We start from the raw sequence: 20,519 nt of genomic DNA on the forward strand, positions 1-20,519 counted from the left end.
TTATCATTTTTAATGATTTCTTGCTATTTCCAATCTTTTTTGTTGATTGCTATGTAATACATGTTTCTTCGAGTTGGTTTTTTGATAACTTAGCAACTGTAATCTAATTAACTGATATGCTTCAACCACTTTCTCTATCACTATCAGATATGAAACTATCTATTGGCTCTATCATATGAAAAATTAAGAAACTGATTTTACTTCTTCCCACCTATCCCCCACATAATTTTCCCCAACTAACCAATAGTGGTTATATTTTGTGAATTTTGTCTCAGCTCATTTATAGTAGTAGTATTACTACATTGACTAGCTTCTGTTTCAAGAATTAGAACATTTTACTTCCATTTTATAAGATCATGAGTTATTTTACATTAGTTGTATTTAAATATAGGGTCAGTATTTACCAAGAGCCTTTTCACATACCTATTTATGAGTTTGTTAATTTCAATCTATTGCTTGACTAGACTGTTAAATGTTCAGGAGTGATCATCTTTTATGTTCTTGCAAATTTGAGACTGTTACCTTTATGTACCAGAACAACAACTGGGTTGGTTATAAAAGTTTTGATTAACAGTTCTTAATTCAAAACTCTGTTAATTTTGCTCCTCTTTTCTGGGTACTAATATTTAATGTTTCATATGCTTGCTTGCTTTGTTTCTTTATTATTTCCATAGTTTGGAGGGAACAGGTGGTTTTTGGTTACATGGATAAGTTCTTTAGTGGTGATTTCTGAGATTTTGGTGCACCCATCACCTGAGCAGTATACACTGTACCCAATGTGTAGTCTTTTATTCCTCACCCCCCTCCCACCCTTCTCCCCCAAGTCCCCAAATCCATTATATCATCCTTATTCCTTTGTATCCTCGTAACTTAGCTCCCCTGTATAAATGAGAATATACAATATTTGATTTTCCATTCCTGAGTTACCTCACTTAGAATGGTCTCCAACTCCACATTGCTGCAAATGCCATTATTTTATTCCTTTTTATGGCTGAGCAGTATTCCATGGTGTATATGTACCACATTTTCTTTATCTACACATTGGTTGATAGACATTTAGGCTGCTTCTATGTTTTTGCAATTGCGAATCATGCTGCTATAAACATGCATGTGCAAGTATCTTTTTCATATAATGACATATTTTCCTCTGGGTAGATACCCAATAGTGGGACTGCTGGATCAAATGGTAGTTCTACTTTCAGTTCTTTAAGGGATCTCCATACTGTTTTCCATAATGGTTATACTAATTTATATTCCCACCAGCAGTGTAAAAATATTCCCTTTTTACCATGTCCATGCCAACATCTATTTTATTTTTATTTTTTTAATTATGGCCATTCTTACAGGAGTAATGTGGTATCTCATTATGGTTTTAATTCGCATTTCCCTTATAATTAATGATGATGAGCTTGCTTTTTTTTTTTTTTTTTTTTTTTGAGACAGAGTCTCACTCTGTCTCCCAGGCTAGAGTGCAGTGGCATGGTCTTGGCTCACTGCAACCTCTGCTTCCCAGGTTCAGGCGATTCTCCTGCCTCAGCCTCCCAAGTAGCTGGGATTACAGGCAGGTGCCACCATGTCTGGCTAATTTTTTTGTATTTTTAGTAGAGATGGGGTTTCACTGTCTTAGCCAGGATGGTCTTGATCTCCTGACCTCGTGATCTGCCTACCTCAGCCTCCCAAAGTGCTGGGATTACAGGCATAAGCCACCACGCCTGGCTGATGATGATCATTTTTTCATACACTTGTTGGCCTTTCTTTTTTTTTTTTTCCCGAGACGGAGTCTCGCTCTTGTCGCCCTGGCTGAAGTACAATGGCACAATCTCTGCTCACTGCAACCACTGCATCCCAGGTTCAAGCAGTTCTCCTGCCTCAGCCTCTGGAGTAGCTGGGATTGCAGGTGCCTACCACCATACCTGGCTAATTTTTTGTATTTTTAGTATTTAATTTTTTGTATTTGTATTTTGTATTTTAATAGTGGTTTCACCATGTTGGCCAGGCTGATCTTGAACTCCTGACCTCAAGTGATCCACCCACCTCGGCCTCCCAAAGTGCCGGGATTACAGACATGAACCATTGCACCTAGCCCATTTGTATATCTTCTTTTGAGAATTGTCTATTCTTGTCCTTTGCCCACTTTTTGATGGGATTATTTGTTCTTTTCTTGATTTGTTGGAGTTCCTTGTAGATTCTGCATATTAGTCCGTTGTCGGATGCATGATTTGCAAATATTTTCTCCCATTTTGTGGGTTGTTTGCTGATTATTTCTTTTGATGTGCAGGTCCCATCTATTTATTTTTGTTTTTTGTTGCATTTAGTTTTGGGTTCTTGGTCATGAACTCTTTGCCTAAGCCAATGTCTACAAGAGTTTTTCCAGTGTTATCTTACAGAATTGTTATGGTTTCAGGTCTTAGATTTAAGTCTTTAATCCATCTTGAGTTAATTTTTTTGTAAGGTGAGAGATGAGGATCCAGTTTCATTCTCCCGTATGTGGCTTGCTAATTATCCCAGCACCATTTGTTGAATAGGGTGTGCTTTCCTCACTTTATATTTTTGTTTGCTTTGTCAAAGATCAGTTGTTCTCTATTCTGTTCCATTGGTCTTGGTGCCTATTTTTATACCAGTACCATGCTGTTTTGTTAACTATACCCTTGTAGTATAGTTTGAAGTCAGGTAATAATGAGGCCTCCAGATTTGTTCTTTTTGCTTAGTCATGCTTCGGCTGTGTGTGCTGTTTTTTTGGTTCCATATGAATTTTAGGATTGTTTTTTCTAGTTCTGCGAAGAATGATGATGGTATTTTGATGGGAATTGCATTGAATATGTAGATTGCTTTTGGCAATATGGTCATTTTCACAATATTAATTCTAGCCATCCATGAGCATGGGATAGGTTTCCATTTGTTTGTGTCATCAATGATTTCTTTTAGCAGTGTGTTTTCATTTTCCTTGTAGAGATCTTTCACCTCCTTGGTTAGGTATATTCCTAAGGGTTTTTTTTTTTTTTTTTTTTTGCAGTTGTAAAAGGGATTGAGTCCTTGATTTGTTTCTCAGCTTTGTCTTTGTTGGTGCATAGCAGTGCTACTGCTACTGATTTGTGTACATTGATTTTGTATCCTGTAACTTTACTGAATTCATTTATCAGATCTAGGAGCTTTTTGAATGAGTCTTTAGGATTTTCTAGGTATACAGTCATATCATCAGTGAACAGTGACAGTTTGACTTCCTATTTACCTGCTTGGGTGCTCTTTATTTTTTTCTCTTGTCTGATTACTCTAGCTAGGACTTCGAGTACAATGTTGAATAGCAGGGGTGAAAGTGGGCATTCTTGTCTTGTTCCAGTTCTCAGGGGAAATCCTTTTAACCTTTTCCCCATTCAGTATAATTTTGGCTGTGGGTTTGCCATAGATGGCTTTTATTACCTTAAGGTATGTCCCTTCTATGCCGATTTTGCTGAGGGTTTTAATTATAAAGGGATGCTGAATTTTGTCAGATGCTTTTTCTGCATCTTTTGAGATGATCATGTGATTTTTATTTTAAATTCTGTTTATGTGGTGTATCACATTTATTGACTTGTGCATGTTAAGCCATCCCTGCATCTGTGGTATGAAACCCACTTGACTATGGTGGATTATCTTTTTGATATGCTGTTGAATTCGGTTAGCTAGTATTTTGTTGAGGACTTTGCATCTGTGTTCATCAGGGATATTGGTCTTTTGGTTCTTTGAAAAGATAAACAAAATTGGTAGACCATTAGTGAGATTAACCAAGAAAAGAAGAGAGAAGATCCAAGTAAGCTCAATTAGAAACAAAATGGGAGATATTACAACCAATGCCGCAGAAATACAAAAGATCATTCAAAGCTATTATGAAAACCTTTACACGTACAAACTAGAAAATCTAGAGGAGACAGATAAATTCCTGGAAATATACAACCCTCCTATATTAAATCAGGAAGAAATAGAAACTCCGAACAGACCAATAAAAGTAGTGAGATTGAAACAGTAATTTAAAAAACTGCTAACAAAAAAAAGTCCAGGACCAGATGGATTCACAGCTGAATTCTATCAGACATTGAAAGAAGAATTGGCACAAATCCTACTGAAACAATTCCAAAAGATAAAGAGGGAATCCTCCTTAAATCGTTCTGTGAAACCAATATCACCCTAATACCAAAACCAGAAAAGGACATAACAAAGAAACTATTGACTTGCTCTTTCTATGTTTCTCTCTGCCCCATGCTGTCTCCCCTGCAGTCTCTGCAGTCCAGGCCCTCTTCTCTCTTTATGATCTCTTTGCACTCTGTCTGCTTCTCTGTTTTGTCTGCCTCTGCTCACCCACACATGCACTTGTGCCCCGCATGCCCCACTCTCGTTCTCTCTAGTTCCCAGTGTGTCTGTTATGTGTCTCTATTCTTCTGATTAATCTTTCCTCCCCCACCCTTATCTCTTATGTTATTGCTATGTTTGTCTCTGTGCTTTCTCTGTGTATTTTCACTCTTTTTCTTTCCTGTCTCCCTTCTGCAGTTCTGTTTCTTGGTGTCTGGTTGTCTTCTGGTGGGGGAGAAGGGATAGTTTACTATTGTCAGTACAAAAAGTGAAGAAAACAGGTCATTCAGCAGTTTTTCTTTATTAAGAAAAAGCTGAAGATGGTGAATGATTTCTCTGTATTTTAGATCTCTCCTTATTTATATTAGCTCATGTTTCCAGCAGGTGGGCAGATAAACAACACAAGCAAACTACCAAACGGAGAGACCTCCATGAGAAAAGAAAATGAGAGCTTTATGTCCAACTAAATGTTTATTAATGTTTCATATATTTTTGTAAAATGGAGTTCATATCAGACTTTACATGCCTATATATGAAGAGAAATTACACTCAAAAGCAGCATCCTGAAATCCAAAGCATAAATTTTTTTATACGTTTACAGAGAAAGAGTTAAGATATAAAATGATGTATACATATTATAACCCAAATATACATACATATGTGTATGTATATGTATACATATCAATATCACTGGAACAAAATATATGTCATACATAGAACAAAAAACTGAAATTATGGCTGGGGCGGGCGGATCACGAGGTCAGGAGATCGAGACCATGGTGAAACCCCGTCTCTACTAAAAAAAAAAAAAAAATACAAAAAAATTAGCCGGGCGTGGTGGCGGGCGCCTGTAGTCCCAGCTACTCGGAGAGGCTGAGGCAGGAGAATGGTGTGAACCCGGGAGGCGGAGCTTGCAGTGAGCCGAGATTGCGCCACCGCACTCCAGCCTGGGCGACAGAGCGAGACTCTGTCAAAAAAAAAAAAAAAAAACCCTGAAATTATTATAAAAATACGAATTATGATTTTTTCTTTTGTATTTTTGTCTATTTTTTACAAGAAGTAAATGGTTTCTAATAAGAAACTATAAAAGTTGTTTTTGTTTAACAATAATAGAATAAGGTAAGCCAGACTGATAAACACAAAATGTTAGTTATAAGCTTAGAAGGTGAATTCTCAAATTTCTCATTGACTTCTATTTTGGGTGTAAAAGACCATTTTGAGCTTCCCAAACTAGTCATAATGAACCCTTCTAGAAGTATAGTGAAATAATAGGATTAGAGAACTAGTATACATGGTTTCTGTGTCATGATAAAGTACAGTTTCCTTTTAACTTCCGGTGCCAAGGGTTGAGTTAAATGTACTCCTCAGTTCATGACCCCTCTTTTAAAATTTTATCACCATATCCCATCCTCATTTCTGTCTCCCCACAGGAAATCAGTCTTATGTAAATATCTTTCAGATCACATGAGTTCTTACAAAATACGTATTTTGTAAGTATGCATGAACTTTCATCATATGTAAAAGGTATACCATTATTTTTGTTATGTTTGCTAAATTTTGTATTTTCAAAGTCTGCCTACATTGCTGTAAGTATATCTAATCCAGATTTCTAATTGCATAATGCTCTATGGAGTGCGTCTACCCGTCTACCCACTTATGCATGAACTTTTCTATCATGGGCACCCAGGTTGCTGTCAGTTCCCCAGCACCACAGAACATGGCAGTGCTTGTCTTTGTCCATGTCCCCTTATGCATCTGTCTGAAACTGTCTTTAGCATATATACCCAGAAGTGGAATTCTCGGCTTACAGGCTTGTATACTTAATTTCCTACACTAGTACCAAATTGCTTTCCAGGTCATATTCCTACCTGCAGTGCATGAAAATTTCCTTTTCTACTTCTCTGCCAATTATTTCTAATTTTTATCAGAACACTAGTAAAACAAGTTTCTATACCATGGGAAGATAGGTGTTTTTTTTTTTTTTCTTTTTAATGAGATGATACTTGTCTTGAACATCTAGAGTATCTCTTTAATTTCCATGGGAAGAGAGTTTTTTATATAATTTACCATGCTTTCAACCAGAATACATTCATTTGTTCATTCATCCAACATAATTATAGAATTGACAAAAGCACAGAGTGACATACTTTAATAAGCTTTTCTCAGATTTATATATATGAGTGAGAAAATACATGGAAAATTTTTATAACAATATTTAAAAACGATTTAAATATCTGGTAAAACTTCATTGTCAAAACACAGCATCCACAGTTGTTCCAAATACCCATGGAATAATTACAAAATTAATTGTACATTAGACAAAATATTGATGAATTCTCAAAGCAGAAGTTTTGTAAGTAAGCCCATATCTGTAACTGTAATGCAGTAAAACTGAACTTAACAACTATAATTTTGAATTTTGCTAATGCTTTAAATTGCATTTATATTAGGTTTTAGATTTGCCATTTACATTTCTTACTTTGAGAATTACCTTTGTGTGTCCTTTGCCTGTTTTTCTCTGAAGGTTTTTTTCCTGTTCATTTTTATAAACATATTTGGAGACCACTATAGTTGCTGTTTTTTAAATTCTATTTTATTACTTTTTTTTTTCTTTTTTTTTTTTTTTGAGATGTCTCGCTCTGTCACCCAGGCTGGAGTGCAGTGGCACGATCTCGGCTCACTGCAACTTCCACCTCCTGGGTTCAAGCGATCTTCCTGCCTCAGCCTCCTGAGTAGTTGGGATTACAGGCGCGTGCCACCACACCTGACTAATTTTTTTGTATTTTTAGTAGAGACGGGGTTTCACCATGTTGGTCAGGCTGGTCTGAAACTCCTGACCTTGTGATCCGCCCACGGCCTCCCAAAGTGCTGGAATTACAGGCGTGAGCCACCACAACTGGCCACTTTTTTTTCTTTTTCAGATATGTTGTCTTGCTATGTTGCCCAGGCTGATCTCAAACTCCTGGCCTCAACCAATCTTCCCACCTAAGCCTCCTGAGTAGCTGAGACTACAGGCATGTGCCACTGTCCCTGGCTTCCTATTGATTTTTAAGCATTAATTAATTACATTGTGTTAATATTGGAATAGTATTGTTATGTACTTCTGTATTTCTGTGTTCATGCTAAGAAAGATCTTCCAACCTCAAGATTTGTTTTTAAAAAATTACCGTGCTTTACTTTTGATACTTTTTGAGGGATATGGAAGCTTTAAGCTTTAATTTAAGCTTAAGCTTTTAATCTACATGGAATTTATTTTTGTGTGATAGGTATAAATTTATTTCCAAATGGTAGCTAGTTGCCAATAAAGATTTTTAAATAAAGTAATGTCAATAAATTAATTTATTAGAAAAATCTAATGTTCTTTTGTTAAGCTAGACTCCAATCAGTTAGAATTGGTAAATAATTGGCATGGTTCTTTTGAAATTTCCATTCAAGACAACTGAAATAACATATGGACACCTTATAAAAATCGACAGACCTGAAGAGGAAATTAATTCTGACTGAAATATGAAGGAGTTTTATTTATTAAACTTGAAGTTGGATCAGATCATCCAAGTGAAAATATTTAACAAGCTGGATGGATCTGGCCCCATGAGGATATCATGAGTGAGATGAAGATTTGAGAGTCATCCATGTAAAGGTGGTGGTAATTCTCATCGCTAGTAAAGCCAAGAGGAAACATATTTGGGAGAATGCAAAGAATAAAATAAATGTATAGGGCTACTTCCAGGCTGCAATTTTTCAAAGCTGATAGAAAAACCTTTGGGAAACATGCTGTCTTGCTCTATCACCCTCTACAAAATTGTATAATCATTTGTCAACCTTCTGGTTTTCCTATGAGTTAATTGAGTGTTTTAGCTCTTGATTCATTTTCTTTCTGTCCAACCCAAAGCCCTACTGTTATCTGGGAAACTTTATTATCCCATTAGAGTTTTTTTTACCTCAGTTGTAATGATCATTGACTGTAATAATTTCCACTGCATTTTAGCCATACATTTTCTTAACTATTGTTTGAATTTTGGATTCACTCAAAATTCTTTGTTCTCTGCAATCTTTACTTCTTCACATACCAAAATAAATTTTTCAAGAACCTGTTATGCAGGCACAGTACATTGTTAATTTTCTGAGGAAGATTTTCCATAGTTTTCTGATCAACCACACTGGCAGAAATAGATAACTAGTTCTAATTTCCAAAAGGTAAGTAATAGATAGTTACTGAGTTCCTGCTTCTGCAATCTTTTTTTATTAGGAATTAAATGTATGTCAAAGCATTACTTTTTGGACAGACACTTGGTCATTGTGTCACCCCTTGGTGGTGAGTAAATTTTATTGAAAATATACTTGCTGGTTGATTGACACAGTTCTAGAAACTTTTCACGAGAAAAGACAATCTTTTGGTGCCATAGACTGTATTTCTCATTTTGACTCTGACCATTGTATCAATGTATGTCTCTGGTCCTAAACCTGAGTGATTATAAATGAATTAGCATAAACCCATGCCTCTAAAGGAAAAGCATCTCCCAGCAGGCACCTGGCTAGCTGAAGGCCAGCAGTACCAATCCTCCTACCTGAGGAATAGCAGTGTAGGGTCATATCAGAAAACATGGCCCTTTTCCTATGTTGGATATATTTTTCTAAGATCAATTTCCACCTAACAAGTAATTTTTTAATTGAAAAGCTTTTATTTCTAGGTCTGTCTCATGTCTTTAATCAATAAATATGGGAATGAGTCTCATTTAGTTCTTAATTAAGCTAAAGAGTACTACAAAAACCCTGAAACATCTCTGAGATGGTGCATTTACTTTCTATTCTTACTCTTGTATAAGACAGCAACAGGTGAGTTTGCTCTCATAATGGAAATTAAAACAGAAGCAGCCAGCCAGCATATATTTCCTTCCAAGATTGTGTACAACAGAAAGCCTAACCCATGGTGGCTGATGATGTCATTTAATATATAGTCACCTAAATCTTTTATGTGTCAGCTCCATTGCAGAGGACTCAGTGGGCTACTCCACACCCAAGCCTGAGGGATGAGGAGATCATTAGAGGAGATGTGTGGGACTCTACCACGGACTAAAGAAAGTGGACTGTTGTGGTTTACTGACCGCATATATAAATGGATTCAGAAAAAAAAAAAAGTTCTATCCCATGATGGGTCCTCAGCACAAATTGTGGGACATGAGTGCAGGTGTGTGTATTGTTATTATTGTGAATCTGTGGATGGATTCAACATCACATGGCATGGTTCTGACAGTTTGTGCTTGGCCCAGCTTTAAAGTAGTGCTCCATCACACCTACAGCATCCAGTGCCCACCTTTTTGTTAGGATTGTTTGTGGTTTATTACATGAAAACAACACTGTTTATCACCTTCCAAGGTTGATCTTTTTCTGATTTCGGTAACATAGGAGTTGCAGAACTATAGAGTATAAGCTTTTTTCTCCAAACAAGACTTCATAGTCCACATTTTTTTTCAGTTGGCTTACAATAAATAAGTGCATTTTATGCCTTTCTTGAAATATTTCCCATGCCGTAAACTTCACCTGTTTAACGTGTACAGTTTAATGGGTCTTGATATAGTCACAGAATTGTGCAACCATCACCGTAATCTGATTTTAGAACATTTTAAACACCCTCCAAAAAATCCTGTAAACATTAACAATCAATCTTCATTTCCTCAACCTCCCACCTCTGCCACAGCCTGCAGGCAACCACCAATTACTTTCTGTTTCTATGGATTTGCCTGTTCTGGACCTTTCATATAAATGGAATCATACAGTCTTTCGTGACTGACTTCATTAACTTAACATAGTATTTTTAAGGTTCATCCACCTCATAGCATGTGCTCATTCCTTTTAATGGCCAAAGGACATTCCATTCTATGAATATACCACATTGTATCTATTCATCAGTTCATGGACATTTGTGTTGTTTCTGTTTTTTGTCTATTGTGAACAAAACTGCTATGAACATTCATGTAAAAGTTTTTTTAAGGGCATATGTTTTCATTTCTCGGGTATATACCTAGGAGTGGAATTAGTCATACAACAACTCTATGTTTAATCATTTGAGGAACTGCCAGACTTTTCCAAAATGACTGCACCATTTAACATTCCCACCAGCAGTATGTGAAGGTTTCAGTTTTTCCACATCCTAGTAAACAATTGTTTTTGTCTCTCCCTTTGATTGTCCTCTTCCTACTGAGCTGGATAATTATATTGGATTGAGAGAGAATTTATTCTTAGACTTTTCTATTTTTAAATATTTACCTTTTCATAGGCAAGCATTACTAAAAAAGAATTTGAAATGAAAACGGAAACATTCCAAGGCTCCTCATATAACCCAGTGTAATTGTGTCAGTTTTTTCATACCCTGTGGTGCACACCATGACTGCTTGTGTCCTTTGGAAGTGCAGGATGTTCACAGAACCTCAGACTTGGAAGGGACCATTGGAGTCCTGTGATCCTACCCACTCCCATCAGCACTTCTGCTGCATCTGCACCAAATGACAGGCCACCCTCTAGTAGCTCCACCTCTCATGTGCTGCTTATGGGGCAGCCAGTTCCATTTGCCTAAGGCTCCAGTTTTCAAAGGCTTTAACTTAGATCCAATATCTCCTTGCGTTGGAATACCTGGCTCTGCTCTCAGAGCTGCTCTCTGAAGGCACAGGAAACAGACCTAGCCCTCTGCCTCTCGGGCCCCCACCTCCTTTCCTGATGTGTTTTTTCTCATGTCTTCACTCCATGAACTGTTCCACATGGGCTGTGGTTTCTATTCTCTGAGTTTGGCAGCTTTCCTGGGTATAAGTTTGTTGGTATCTTGTTTTTAAATGTGTCCCTCTCAGCTAAGCTTGTTGTGCTTCAGGTAGTGAGAGCGTGTTGACCAACACAACTTATCACCTTCCATTCAGTGGCTGGACCATGTGTGTGGCCTAACGTGTGTTATTCCTGTTGAACTCCTTAAATCTTTACTGCCACACCCTTCCCCACAAGTTTTTGTTTTGTTTATTCTCATTTCTTGAACTGGTAATACAGTACAACCACATGGTACAAAATATTTGATCAGGAGTGTCCTTCTTATTCCTGTTCCCCAGCACCCAACACTCCTTCCCAGAGGTATACAGTAAAATTTCATCCATTTTAAGTGTACAGTTAACTTTTAGTAAATTTACAGAGTTTTGCAATCATCACCAAAATCCAGTTTTAGAACATTTCTGTCATTACCAAAAGGTCCCTTGTACCTCTTTGCAGTCAATCCTCGTTCCCAGCCCCAGGCAACCTCTCGTCTGCCTTCTGCCTCTTCTGGAGATTTTATGTATATGGCATCAGATGTGGTCTTTTGTATCTGCCTTTTTTTGTTAACATAATGATTTCAAGGTTCATCCATGCTGTAGTATGCATCAGTGGTTCCTTTTTGTTGCTGAATAGTATTCCATTTTATGGATATACCACATTTTGCTAATCTTTCAGTTGATGGACATTTGGATTGTTTGATTTTTTTGGATGTGAATGCTGCTATTAATACTTGTGTAAAAGTTTTGTGTGGGCATACATTTTCATTTCTTCTGGGTTTTTACTCAGGAGTGAAATTGGTAGGTCATATGATAGGTTTATGTTTAACTTTATCAGAAATTGCCTGAGTGTTTTCCAAAGTGGCTGTATCATTTTACATTCTCGCCTGCAATGTGTGAGGGCTTCAGTTTCTCCACTTCCTTGTCAACACTTGCTATTGTCCACCTTTTTATTTATAGCCATTCTAGTAGGTGTGAAGTGGTATCTTACTGTGAGTTTAATTTGAATTTCCCTAATGACTGATGATGTTGAACATTTTGTGTGCTTATTGGCCACTCATATCTTCTTTGATGAAGTGTCTTTTTAAATCTTTTCGCCCATTTTAAAATTAGGTTATCTTCCTACTGAGTTGAAAGAGCTCTCTGTATACTCTGGTTATAAGTCCTTTATCAGATGTATTTTTTGTAAATAATTTCTCCCAGGCTGTGGCTTTTGAAGTGCAAATGGTTTTAATACAGTAAAGATGAAGTCCCGTTTAAACTGTTTTTCTTTTATGGATTGTGGATTGTACTTGGGGTGTTATATTCAAGAACTGTTTGCCTAACCAAAGTCACAGAGATGTTCTCCTATGTTTTTCATTAAAAGTTTATTGTTTTAATTATTATGTTTAGGTCTACAATCCATTTTTAGTACACTTTTTGTGTATGGTGTGTTGTCTAACTTCATCTCTTTGCATAGGGATATTTAATTGTCCCAGCATTATTTGTTCAAAAGAATATTATTTTCTCCAGTTCGTTGCTTTGGCCCCTTTGTTGAACACTAATTGATCACATATGTAAGGCTTCATTTGGAATTTTCATTCTGTTCCATTGATATGTCTATATCTTTTTTTTTTTTTCCTTCAGACGGAGTCTCACTCTGTTGTCAAGGCTGGAGTGCAGTGGCACGATCTCGGCACACTGCAAACTTTGTCTCCTGGGTTCAAGCGATTCTTCTGCTTCAGCCTCCCAAATAGCTGGGACTACAGGTGTGCACCACCACACCCAGCTAATTTTTGTGTTTTTAGTAGAGACCGGGTTTCACCATATTGGCCAGGCTGGTCTCGAATTCCTGCCTTGGCCTCTCAAAGGGCTGGGATTACATGCATGAGCCACTGTGCCCGGCCAATCTATATCTATCCTTATATCGATACCACAATGCCTTGATTGCTGTAACTTTATAAGATTTGAAATCAGGAAATATAAGTCCTCTACCTCTCTCTCTTTTTTTTTTTCCAGTAACTTTTGGCCCTTGTGGTCCTTGCCATTTCCATATAAAGTTGAGATCATTTTGTAGATTTCTTGAAAAATGCTTGCTGGAATTTTGATAGAGATTGTGTAGAATCTACAGATTAACTTGGGGATAATTGCCATCCTAACAATTTTGAGACTTCCAATCCATGTATGGTGAATGTCTCACCATTTATATTGACCTCTGATCTCTCCCAGCAATGTTTTCTAGTTTTTAATGTGCAAACCTTGCACTTCTTTTGTTAACTTTATTCCTAAATATTTTATTCTTTTTGATGCTATTGTGAGTGAGATAGTTTTCTTAATTTTATTTTCAGGTTGTCACTTGCTAGAATATAGAACTACAATTTTTTTTTTATCTTATTGATCTTATATTCTGCAATGTGGGTAACCTTGGTTATTAGTTCTAGTTCTTTGAGGATTCCTTAGTATTTTCTACAGAGAAGATCATGTCATTTGTAAATAAAACCAGTTTTACTTCTTCCTTTCAATCTGGATTATTTTCTTTCAGAGACATTTTATAAATAAAAAAGCAAACACCTACATATACTTTTTTAGTACCTAACATGCTTTCTTCCCCTCTTTTATAGCTGCAGAGAAGGTATAATGTATTTCATATCAGTCACTTCTTTTTCATGTTCCTTTTTTTTTAAGGAGAAAATAAAAAAATTTTTTTAACATCATGGTAGTCTCTAGTTTTATATTAGTGTTTTATATTTTACCATCTAAATCATCTGTTCTTTCTAAAATGCAGATTTTGTTTCCTTTTCTAGATGGGGAAACTGACACAAAGAGGTTGTGGCTTGCCTAAGTAGAGACCACTAATAAAGGGAAGACCTGAAACTGGCCTAGCTATTTGGAATCCTGACGCAGAGCTTTTTTTTTTTTTTTTTTTCCTGCATCAAAGTTGCTGCCATTCCTCCTGCCTAATGAGCAGGCCTTTACAATTGCCCCTACTAAACATGCTCTGATTTAGCCCATCATTCCTGTTATTATTTGGGATCCTGACAGAGGCTCTCTCTCTGATGAGTATTGTATGTAAATTCTTCTGCTTTCCATATCTAAGACATTTATGTGTAAAATCTTAAGAAGGAATAGCCAGCACCAAACCCAGTGATTGCACACAGTAATTGCTTAGTAAATATTTGTTGTCAAATGCAAGGTGTACCACTCAGTAAAGACATCTCTCTGTTTTGAAATTATATTTGGATAAGGTTGGTTCAGTCAGTTATTATTCTATCAACTTGTATTATCATCCAACCCATATAACTCCATCTTGCCCTCAAAGATGCTATGAAATGTTCTGGCATTTTGTTCAAATCTAGGTATGGTGTGCTACATATTCTTTTGGTTAGCCAGTAAAGTGACCTTATCTACTAGAGAAAACAAGGCTAACCTGGCAGGGCATGCTCTGCCTGCCTGACTGAGCCTGGCTTAAATCTGCTCATCTTTTTTTTCAAAAGTTCCTTGCAAATTATCTGATTCGTGATGCATCCTAAATTTTACATGTCATCAGTGTTCAGCCCACTAGTTTGCAATGCCTACCTTTCCGAAAATCAAAGTATTTCCTTTCTTCAAGTATCTAACATAGATCTACTCAACAAAATTCTGTTACAAGTTTCTTTATGACTCTGGAATATGGTTTATCTAGTTCAAGGAATCAGATATGCTCAGTTTCCTATCCTCACCCAGGCTTTAATTTACCTCCACCAGACCTGCCTAAGTAGAAAATTCCCTAACATTTATTCAACATATAGATGCCCAGACCCCTCCCCTAGAGATTCCAATTCATTATTCTGGGTTAGCCTCCCTCTGTCCTTATTAACAATGGAGATAATAACAATGAACAAGTTTAAGAAGTACTGTTTCACACTATAGTATTTGTTCAGCTATATCTTGTTAATCGTTTTGTCATCCACCAACATTCCACCATCAGCTGCAATCCCTGAAATTGCCCTCATTGCTCTACTTGCTCTGAACGTAATTTAAAAGGCCTTTGGGACTCTCTAATACTTTTTGCAATACTCTACTCATCAGGACGTCTCATGAACCTTGCAGGTCTTTGGTGTTTGTCTCAGTATACGTGTCTGAGTCACCTCTTAATTGGAGAGCACTGTCTTCAGTTCATCACTCTTTTTAGCTATCTCCAGGCCTCTTTTTCTCACATGAAAATTATATGCAGGTGTCACTTCAGAATTTCATTCTGAAGATGCATCAGGCTAATGTTTGGCTAGCATTCTCTTCAGAGTTTTTCCAAGCCCAGTGAAAATAGCCAGGCTTTTTTTTTGTCTTACCACCTTACAACAGCTTAAGTCCTATCCAACTACAATATTCTCCCTATCACAGATACAAGGCAGCAAGTTCACAGTATCTCAAGCTTCCTCTACATGCATCTCAACAGTTTGAATTGGATTAGAAAGAGGACTTGTTGGCTTGCTTATCCTGTGAGTAACTGTGACATTGATTGCAGGTAATAATAACAAGATCTCTTTTATTTTTCTAGGTAGCAAACCATGTGATTTCTTCTGACCCTGTTTCGTCTTCTGCCAGTAGTTTCCTGAGCTCGAACTCTACTTTTTGCAACAAGCAAAATGTACACATGTTAAACAAGGGCACACAAGCAGGTAATTACTTGAATCTAAACTTTTTCATTGAAATACATTGAAATGGCTCTTAAACATACAAGATACTCAACCTCAATCATAATAAAGGACATGAAGATAAAACTATATCCAACTGCCAGTTTTCATCTTATCAGATTGGCAAAAATTCAAGTTTGATGGCAAGTTTGTGGGCAAGAGTGTAGGGAAATGGGTTCCCTTGTATATTCCAGTGGGAGTAGAAGTTGGTTCAATGTGAAAGGCAATTTGACAGGTCCTATCAAAATTACTTTCACTCAGCATTTTTACCTTTGAAATGTCTGCTGTAGATATACTATGAATATGTGGAATTTAACCTATAGATATACTTGCATATGTGTAAAATAGTGTACAAAATTAACCACTGAAACATTGTTTTTTATAGCAGGAGATTAAAATGAATTTAGGTGTTCCTCAATAGCTGAATGATTACATGAATTATTGTATATCTAGATAATGAATGAAATTCTACATAGAATGAGGAAGGTCTCTCTGTACTAACATGGAAAGTTCTCCAAGACATATAATTGATTTTAAGAAAAGATACAGAACAGCGTATAGCATACTACAATATTAATTTTTTTAATAAGAGAAATAAAGGAGGGAAGAGAATTGCTTAAATGTGCAAAATGAATTCTCTGGAACCATATGGTGGTGTGAACAGAGTAAATGGAGACCAGAAGTAGGAAGGAGGATTTTTAGCTATTGCCTTTCAATACCTTTTGGTTTCATAAAATAAAAATAAATAAACTTTCTTGATTTGTTTCTTCCCCTCAAATCCTGTCTTTACTTCTGTCAAGCTCTTCCTTACCTGGGTGACTACCAAAAGGACTCTAAGTATTTATTGTCTTTCTGCCTTGGGATCAGAGTTGAAATTCTTTACCCTTTGAACCTATATTCATTCTTCTTTCCCTCTAATACCTAAAATGACTTACAAATGAAACCCTTTCTTTTTTCTTCTCCCTCTTTTCCTTCCTACTCTCCCCTGTCCTTCCTTCTCTTCCTCTCTCTTCCCATCCCTCCATCATACACAAAGGGATTGTATTTTTGAAACATTAAAAAGGGTTCATGTACTCACTTGAATAAATCTCAGTTCAGCCTCAAGTTTACTCCCAGAGACACCTATGATCCTTCCCCTCAGGTAACCTGGAGATTGTGAACGGTGCCAAAAAAAACACTCGAGATGTTGGGATAACTTTCCCAACTCCAAGTTCCAGCGAGGCTAAATTGGAAGAGGACAGTGATGTGACTTCTTGGTCAGAAGAAAAACGTGAAGAGAAAATAATCTTTACCGGTTATCCTGGGGACAGAAAGTTAAAAAAGAACAAGAATTCCCATGAAGGTCAGTTTCTCAATCCAGATCTTCTAGTAGAGAAACTAGTGAATTTCAAGTCCCCTGTGATGCTGCCTCTGTGTTTCCAAGTGACTCTATGTGGCCCCCACCTACCCCCAGCCACCACCTTGTCAGGTTTTCAAAGTCCAGCACTGCAGTTCCACAGTCATCCTTGCAGTGAAACCAGACTCGAGAGCACCCTGTGGCTGCTGACAGCTGAGATCTCTAAGAGTCTGTATTATATGCATGTCCTTGATGAGAGCTGGGTGGGGCTGTAAAAAAGTGAAAAATCTGTTTTCCTTCTAAAAACTATTTCCTGTAGGAATTTCCTGGTTTGTTCCTGTGGAAAATGTGGAGTCTGGATCAAAGAAGGAAAATGTACCCAAGGCTCGTGGCCCTGGCATCTCCTGGTTTGAACCAATAACCAAGAGCAAGCCGTGGAGGGAGCCACTGCGGGAGCAGAACTCGCAGGGGCAGCACCTGGACAGTCGGGGCTCCCTGGCAGGCCCAGGCAGAGGGGATGGCAGAGACCCACTGAAGCCGTTTGTGAGAGCAACCCTGCAGGTGCAGTGACGTTGACTTAACTTTAGCCCTATGTGAAGGGAGAAGAAGGGCAAGGCGCAGAGAAGCTGGCTCTGTGACTTGGCGAGCTGAGGTGTAGGCCTGAGAGCCTCTTTTCAAGCACCTCCACAGTTCACCTGTTTTCACACAAGGGCTGGGTTTCTAATCATCCATCAAAGGATGCCTTACTCTTAACCATAGATGGTGAATCACCCTCAGGATCTGAGGACAAGGCCACAGGAGGGAGGATTTGCAGCTCTGCTTATTGGGCTTGTGGGTCCCTGTGTGTGGAGGGCCCGGAGGACTGATGCTTGTGCGGCCTCATGCGTGTTCCTCCATGTCCACAACTCCTGTTTCTGCTCCATGTTAGATTTAAAGGAAACCAAGTCTCTTCTCATATGTCCCTTGGGGGATAAAGGAAATGTTATTAATGATGTATTTGTTTGAATAGATCTTTAAAATAGCACCATGGGCAGAGCTGTATTGTGCTGACATTTCAGAGAGTTGTAATCACCATAGTCTTAGTTCCTGCCCTATGCTGAAGGTGTGTCTTTGATCCCTGCGGGTCCAAGCTGGAGCTCTCCCCCACAGAGAGGTGTCAGAGAATTCTTCAACTCTAGATATTTTCTCGGCATTTGAATCAGGCTTCTCCAAACCTCTTGGGCAGGTGGTATGTCTCCAGGCATATGGAGAGTAGATTGCATCATTAATCTGAGGCTGGGCATTTTCTCTTTTTTTTTTTTTTTTTCGTAGGAATCGCTTCAGTTTCACAGACCTGACTTCATCTCCCGCTCTGGGGAGCGGATAAAGCGCCTGAAGTTAATAGTCCAGGAGAGGAAGCTGCAGAGCATGTTACAGAGCGAGCGGGATGGGCTATTCAACACTGACAGGGAACGGCAGGGCCACCAGAATCGCATGTGCCCGCTGCCCAAGAGAGGTACGCCCTGCCCGTTCACTTTCCTGTGAGTGGAATAGAGGAGGCAAGTCTGCTGCTGTGCTGCAGAGTCCTGCCAAAGGCCAGGCCAGGCCAGTTACATGGGCAGACAGCGACCTTTTTCTTGCCAAGACTCAAACCTTCTTAGCTAGCAGAACCTCCCCACCTTAGCTGTCGGCACATTCATGATCCAAGTAAGCCCAGTTACTCTAGCCCTGTCACTGCATCTTTTTTTTTTTTTTTTTTTTTTTTTTTTGAGACGGAGTCTCGCTCTGTCGCCCAGGCTGGAGTGCAGTGGCGCAATCTCGGCTCACTGCAAGCTCCGCCTCCTGGGTTCACGCCATTCTCCTGCCTCAGCCTCTCCTTGTAGCTGGGACTACAGGCGCCCGCCACCACGCCCGGCTAATTTTTTGTATTTTTTAGTAGAGACGGGGTTTCACCGTGGTCTCGATCTCCTGACCTCGTGATCCGCCCACCTCGGCCTCCCAAAGTGCTGGGATTACAAGCGTGAGCCACCGCGCCCGGCCTGTCACTGCATCTTAAACCAGCTCTGTGTCTGTGAGCAAGTTAGTTCCAAAAGTTCCATCTTTTCCTGAAAAGATGGGGCTGATTCCAGGCTTGCCTACCTCTTAGGATGGTAATAATAATAATAAACACATAGTCCTTACATCTTGCCCAGGCACTGTTCACATTAGCGCTTACAACACTCTCAGTAGGTACTATTAATATATGTACTTTATAGTGAGAAAACTGAATCAAAGGGAGATTAAGTACCTCTCCCAAGATGACATACCTAGTAAGTAAAAGCTAAGATTTGAACCCAGATGCCCTCCTCTGCAGTATGCATTCTAAACAATTATGATAAGCAGATCTTGATAAAATAATGAAAGCTGTGAAAACTACAAAGCACGACCTAATTCTTTCATCCAACCTTACCTAGAAACTGGCCAGTTTTCTAATTCAAAGCCTAGTCTTTGCTACAGAGTGTTAGGTCCTTAGGGCCTTAGGCTGCTGTCCCTGTTACCCTAGTTTAACTCTGGCTTGTCTTGCTCATTGCTCCCCACTCAGTCTTGCCAGCTCAGGGTAGGGGCACCAAGTCCTAGCAGCTCCCTCTCCCAGCTCTTGCACCACACCCTCTGGGTTAAGTCACCGTCCACTGAAAACCCTTTCTTCTCTTGCTTAGTCTTCCTGGCTATCCAGAAGAACAAGCCTATCAGCAAGAAGGAAATGATTCAGAGGTCCAAACGGTAAGACCAAGAAAACAAGAGTACGTATACAAGTGTAAACCAGGCCACCAAGTGGTCAGGAGCTCTGGCTTGCACCCAGAATAAAGGTATTATGCTCAAGTTTAAACATTATGAGAAAGTTGTGAGAGTCATTTCTCACTTATGGCACTGAAAAAAAAAATAGCACATCATGGTATGAATGACTCATATACAAAAGATGAAAAACTCCTCACTAATTTGCATGTCTTAGGCTCCTCTTTATTAGAAACCTAAATGTAAATAAAGAATATTTTAGGCTGGGTGCGGTGGCTCACGCCTGTAATCCCAGCACTTTGGGAGGCCAAGGTGGGCGGATCACTTGAGGTCAGGAGTTCGAGACCAGCCTGGCCAACATGGTGAAACCCCGTCTCTACTCAAAATACAAAAATTAGCCAGGTGTGGAAGCACAAGCCTGTAATCCCAGCTACTCAGTAGGCTGAGCCGGGAGGATCCCTTGAACCTGGGAGGCAGAGGTTGCAGTGAGCTTAGATGGCGCCACTGTACTCCAATCTGGGTGACAGAACGAGACTCCATCTCAAAAAAATTAAAAAAAAGATTATTTTGAAATAAATATGTATTTGGGCCACACCTTTTATTTTAGCAGTCCCATTTCTAGGAATTGATCCAATAGGATGAGAAAGAACAGTGTTCTCCAGAACACATTAA

At 38.6% G+C, this 20,519-nt stretch overlaps 1 protein-coding gene across 6 annotated transcripts in view; it reads left to right on the forward strand.

Moving 5' to 3' along the window:
* ALMS1 (ALMS1 centrosome and basal body associated protein) overlaps positions 1-20,519 on the forward strand; it is a 234,530-nt gene that overhangs the window by 180,912 nt on the left and 33,099 nt on the right. For all 6 annotated transcript variants that reach the window (XR_010115578.1, XM_063617469.1, XM_055242943.2 and 3 more), the window contains 5 exons: positions 15,625-15,745; positions 16,902-17,102; positions 17,416-17,657; positions 18,408-18,591; positions 19,772-19,835. Coding sequence is in view for 5 of the 6 variants with exons in the window: in XM_063617469.1 (XP_063473539.1) it covers positions 15,625-15,745; positions 16,902-17,102; positions 17,416-17,657; positions 18,408-18,591; positions 19,772-19,835 (812 nt within the window). In the remaining variant the exon portion in view is untranslated. The remainder of the gene's footprint in view (positions 1-15,624; positions 15,746-16,901; positions 17,103-17,415; positions 17,658-18,407; positions 18,592-19,771; positions 19,836-20,519) is intronic.

Source organism: Symphalangus syndactylus, chromosome 14 (genome assembly GCF_028878055.3).
Source record: "Symphalangus syndactylus isolate Jambi chromosome 14, NHGRI_mSymSyn1-v2.1_pri, whole genome shotgun sequence".
NCBI classification, from domain to species: domain Eukaryota; kingdom Metazoa; phylum Chordata; class Mammalia; order Primates; family Hylobatidae; genus Symphalangus; species Symphalangus syndactylus.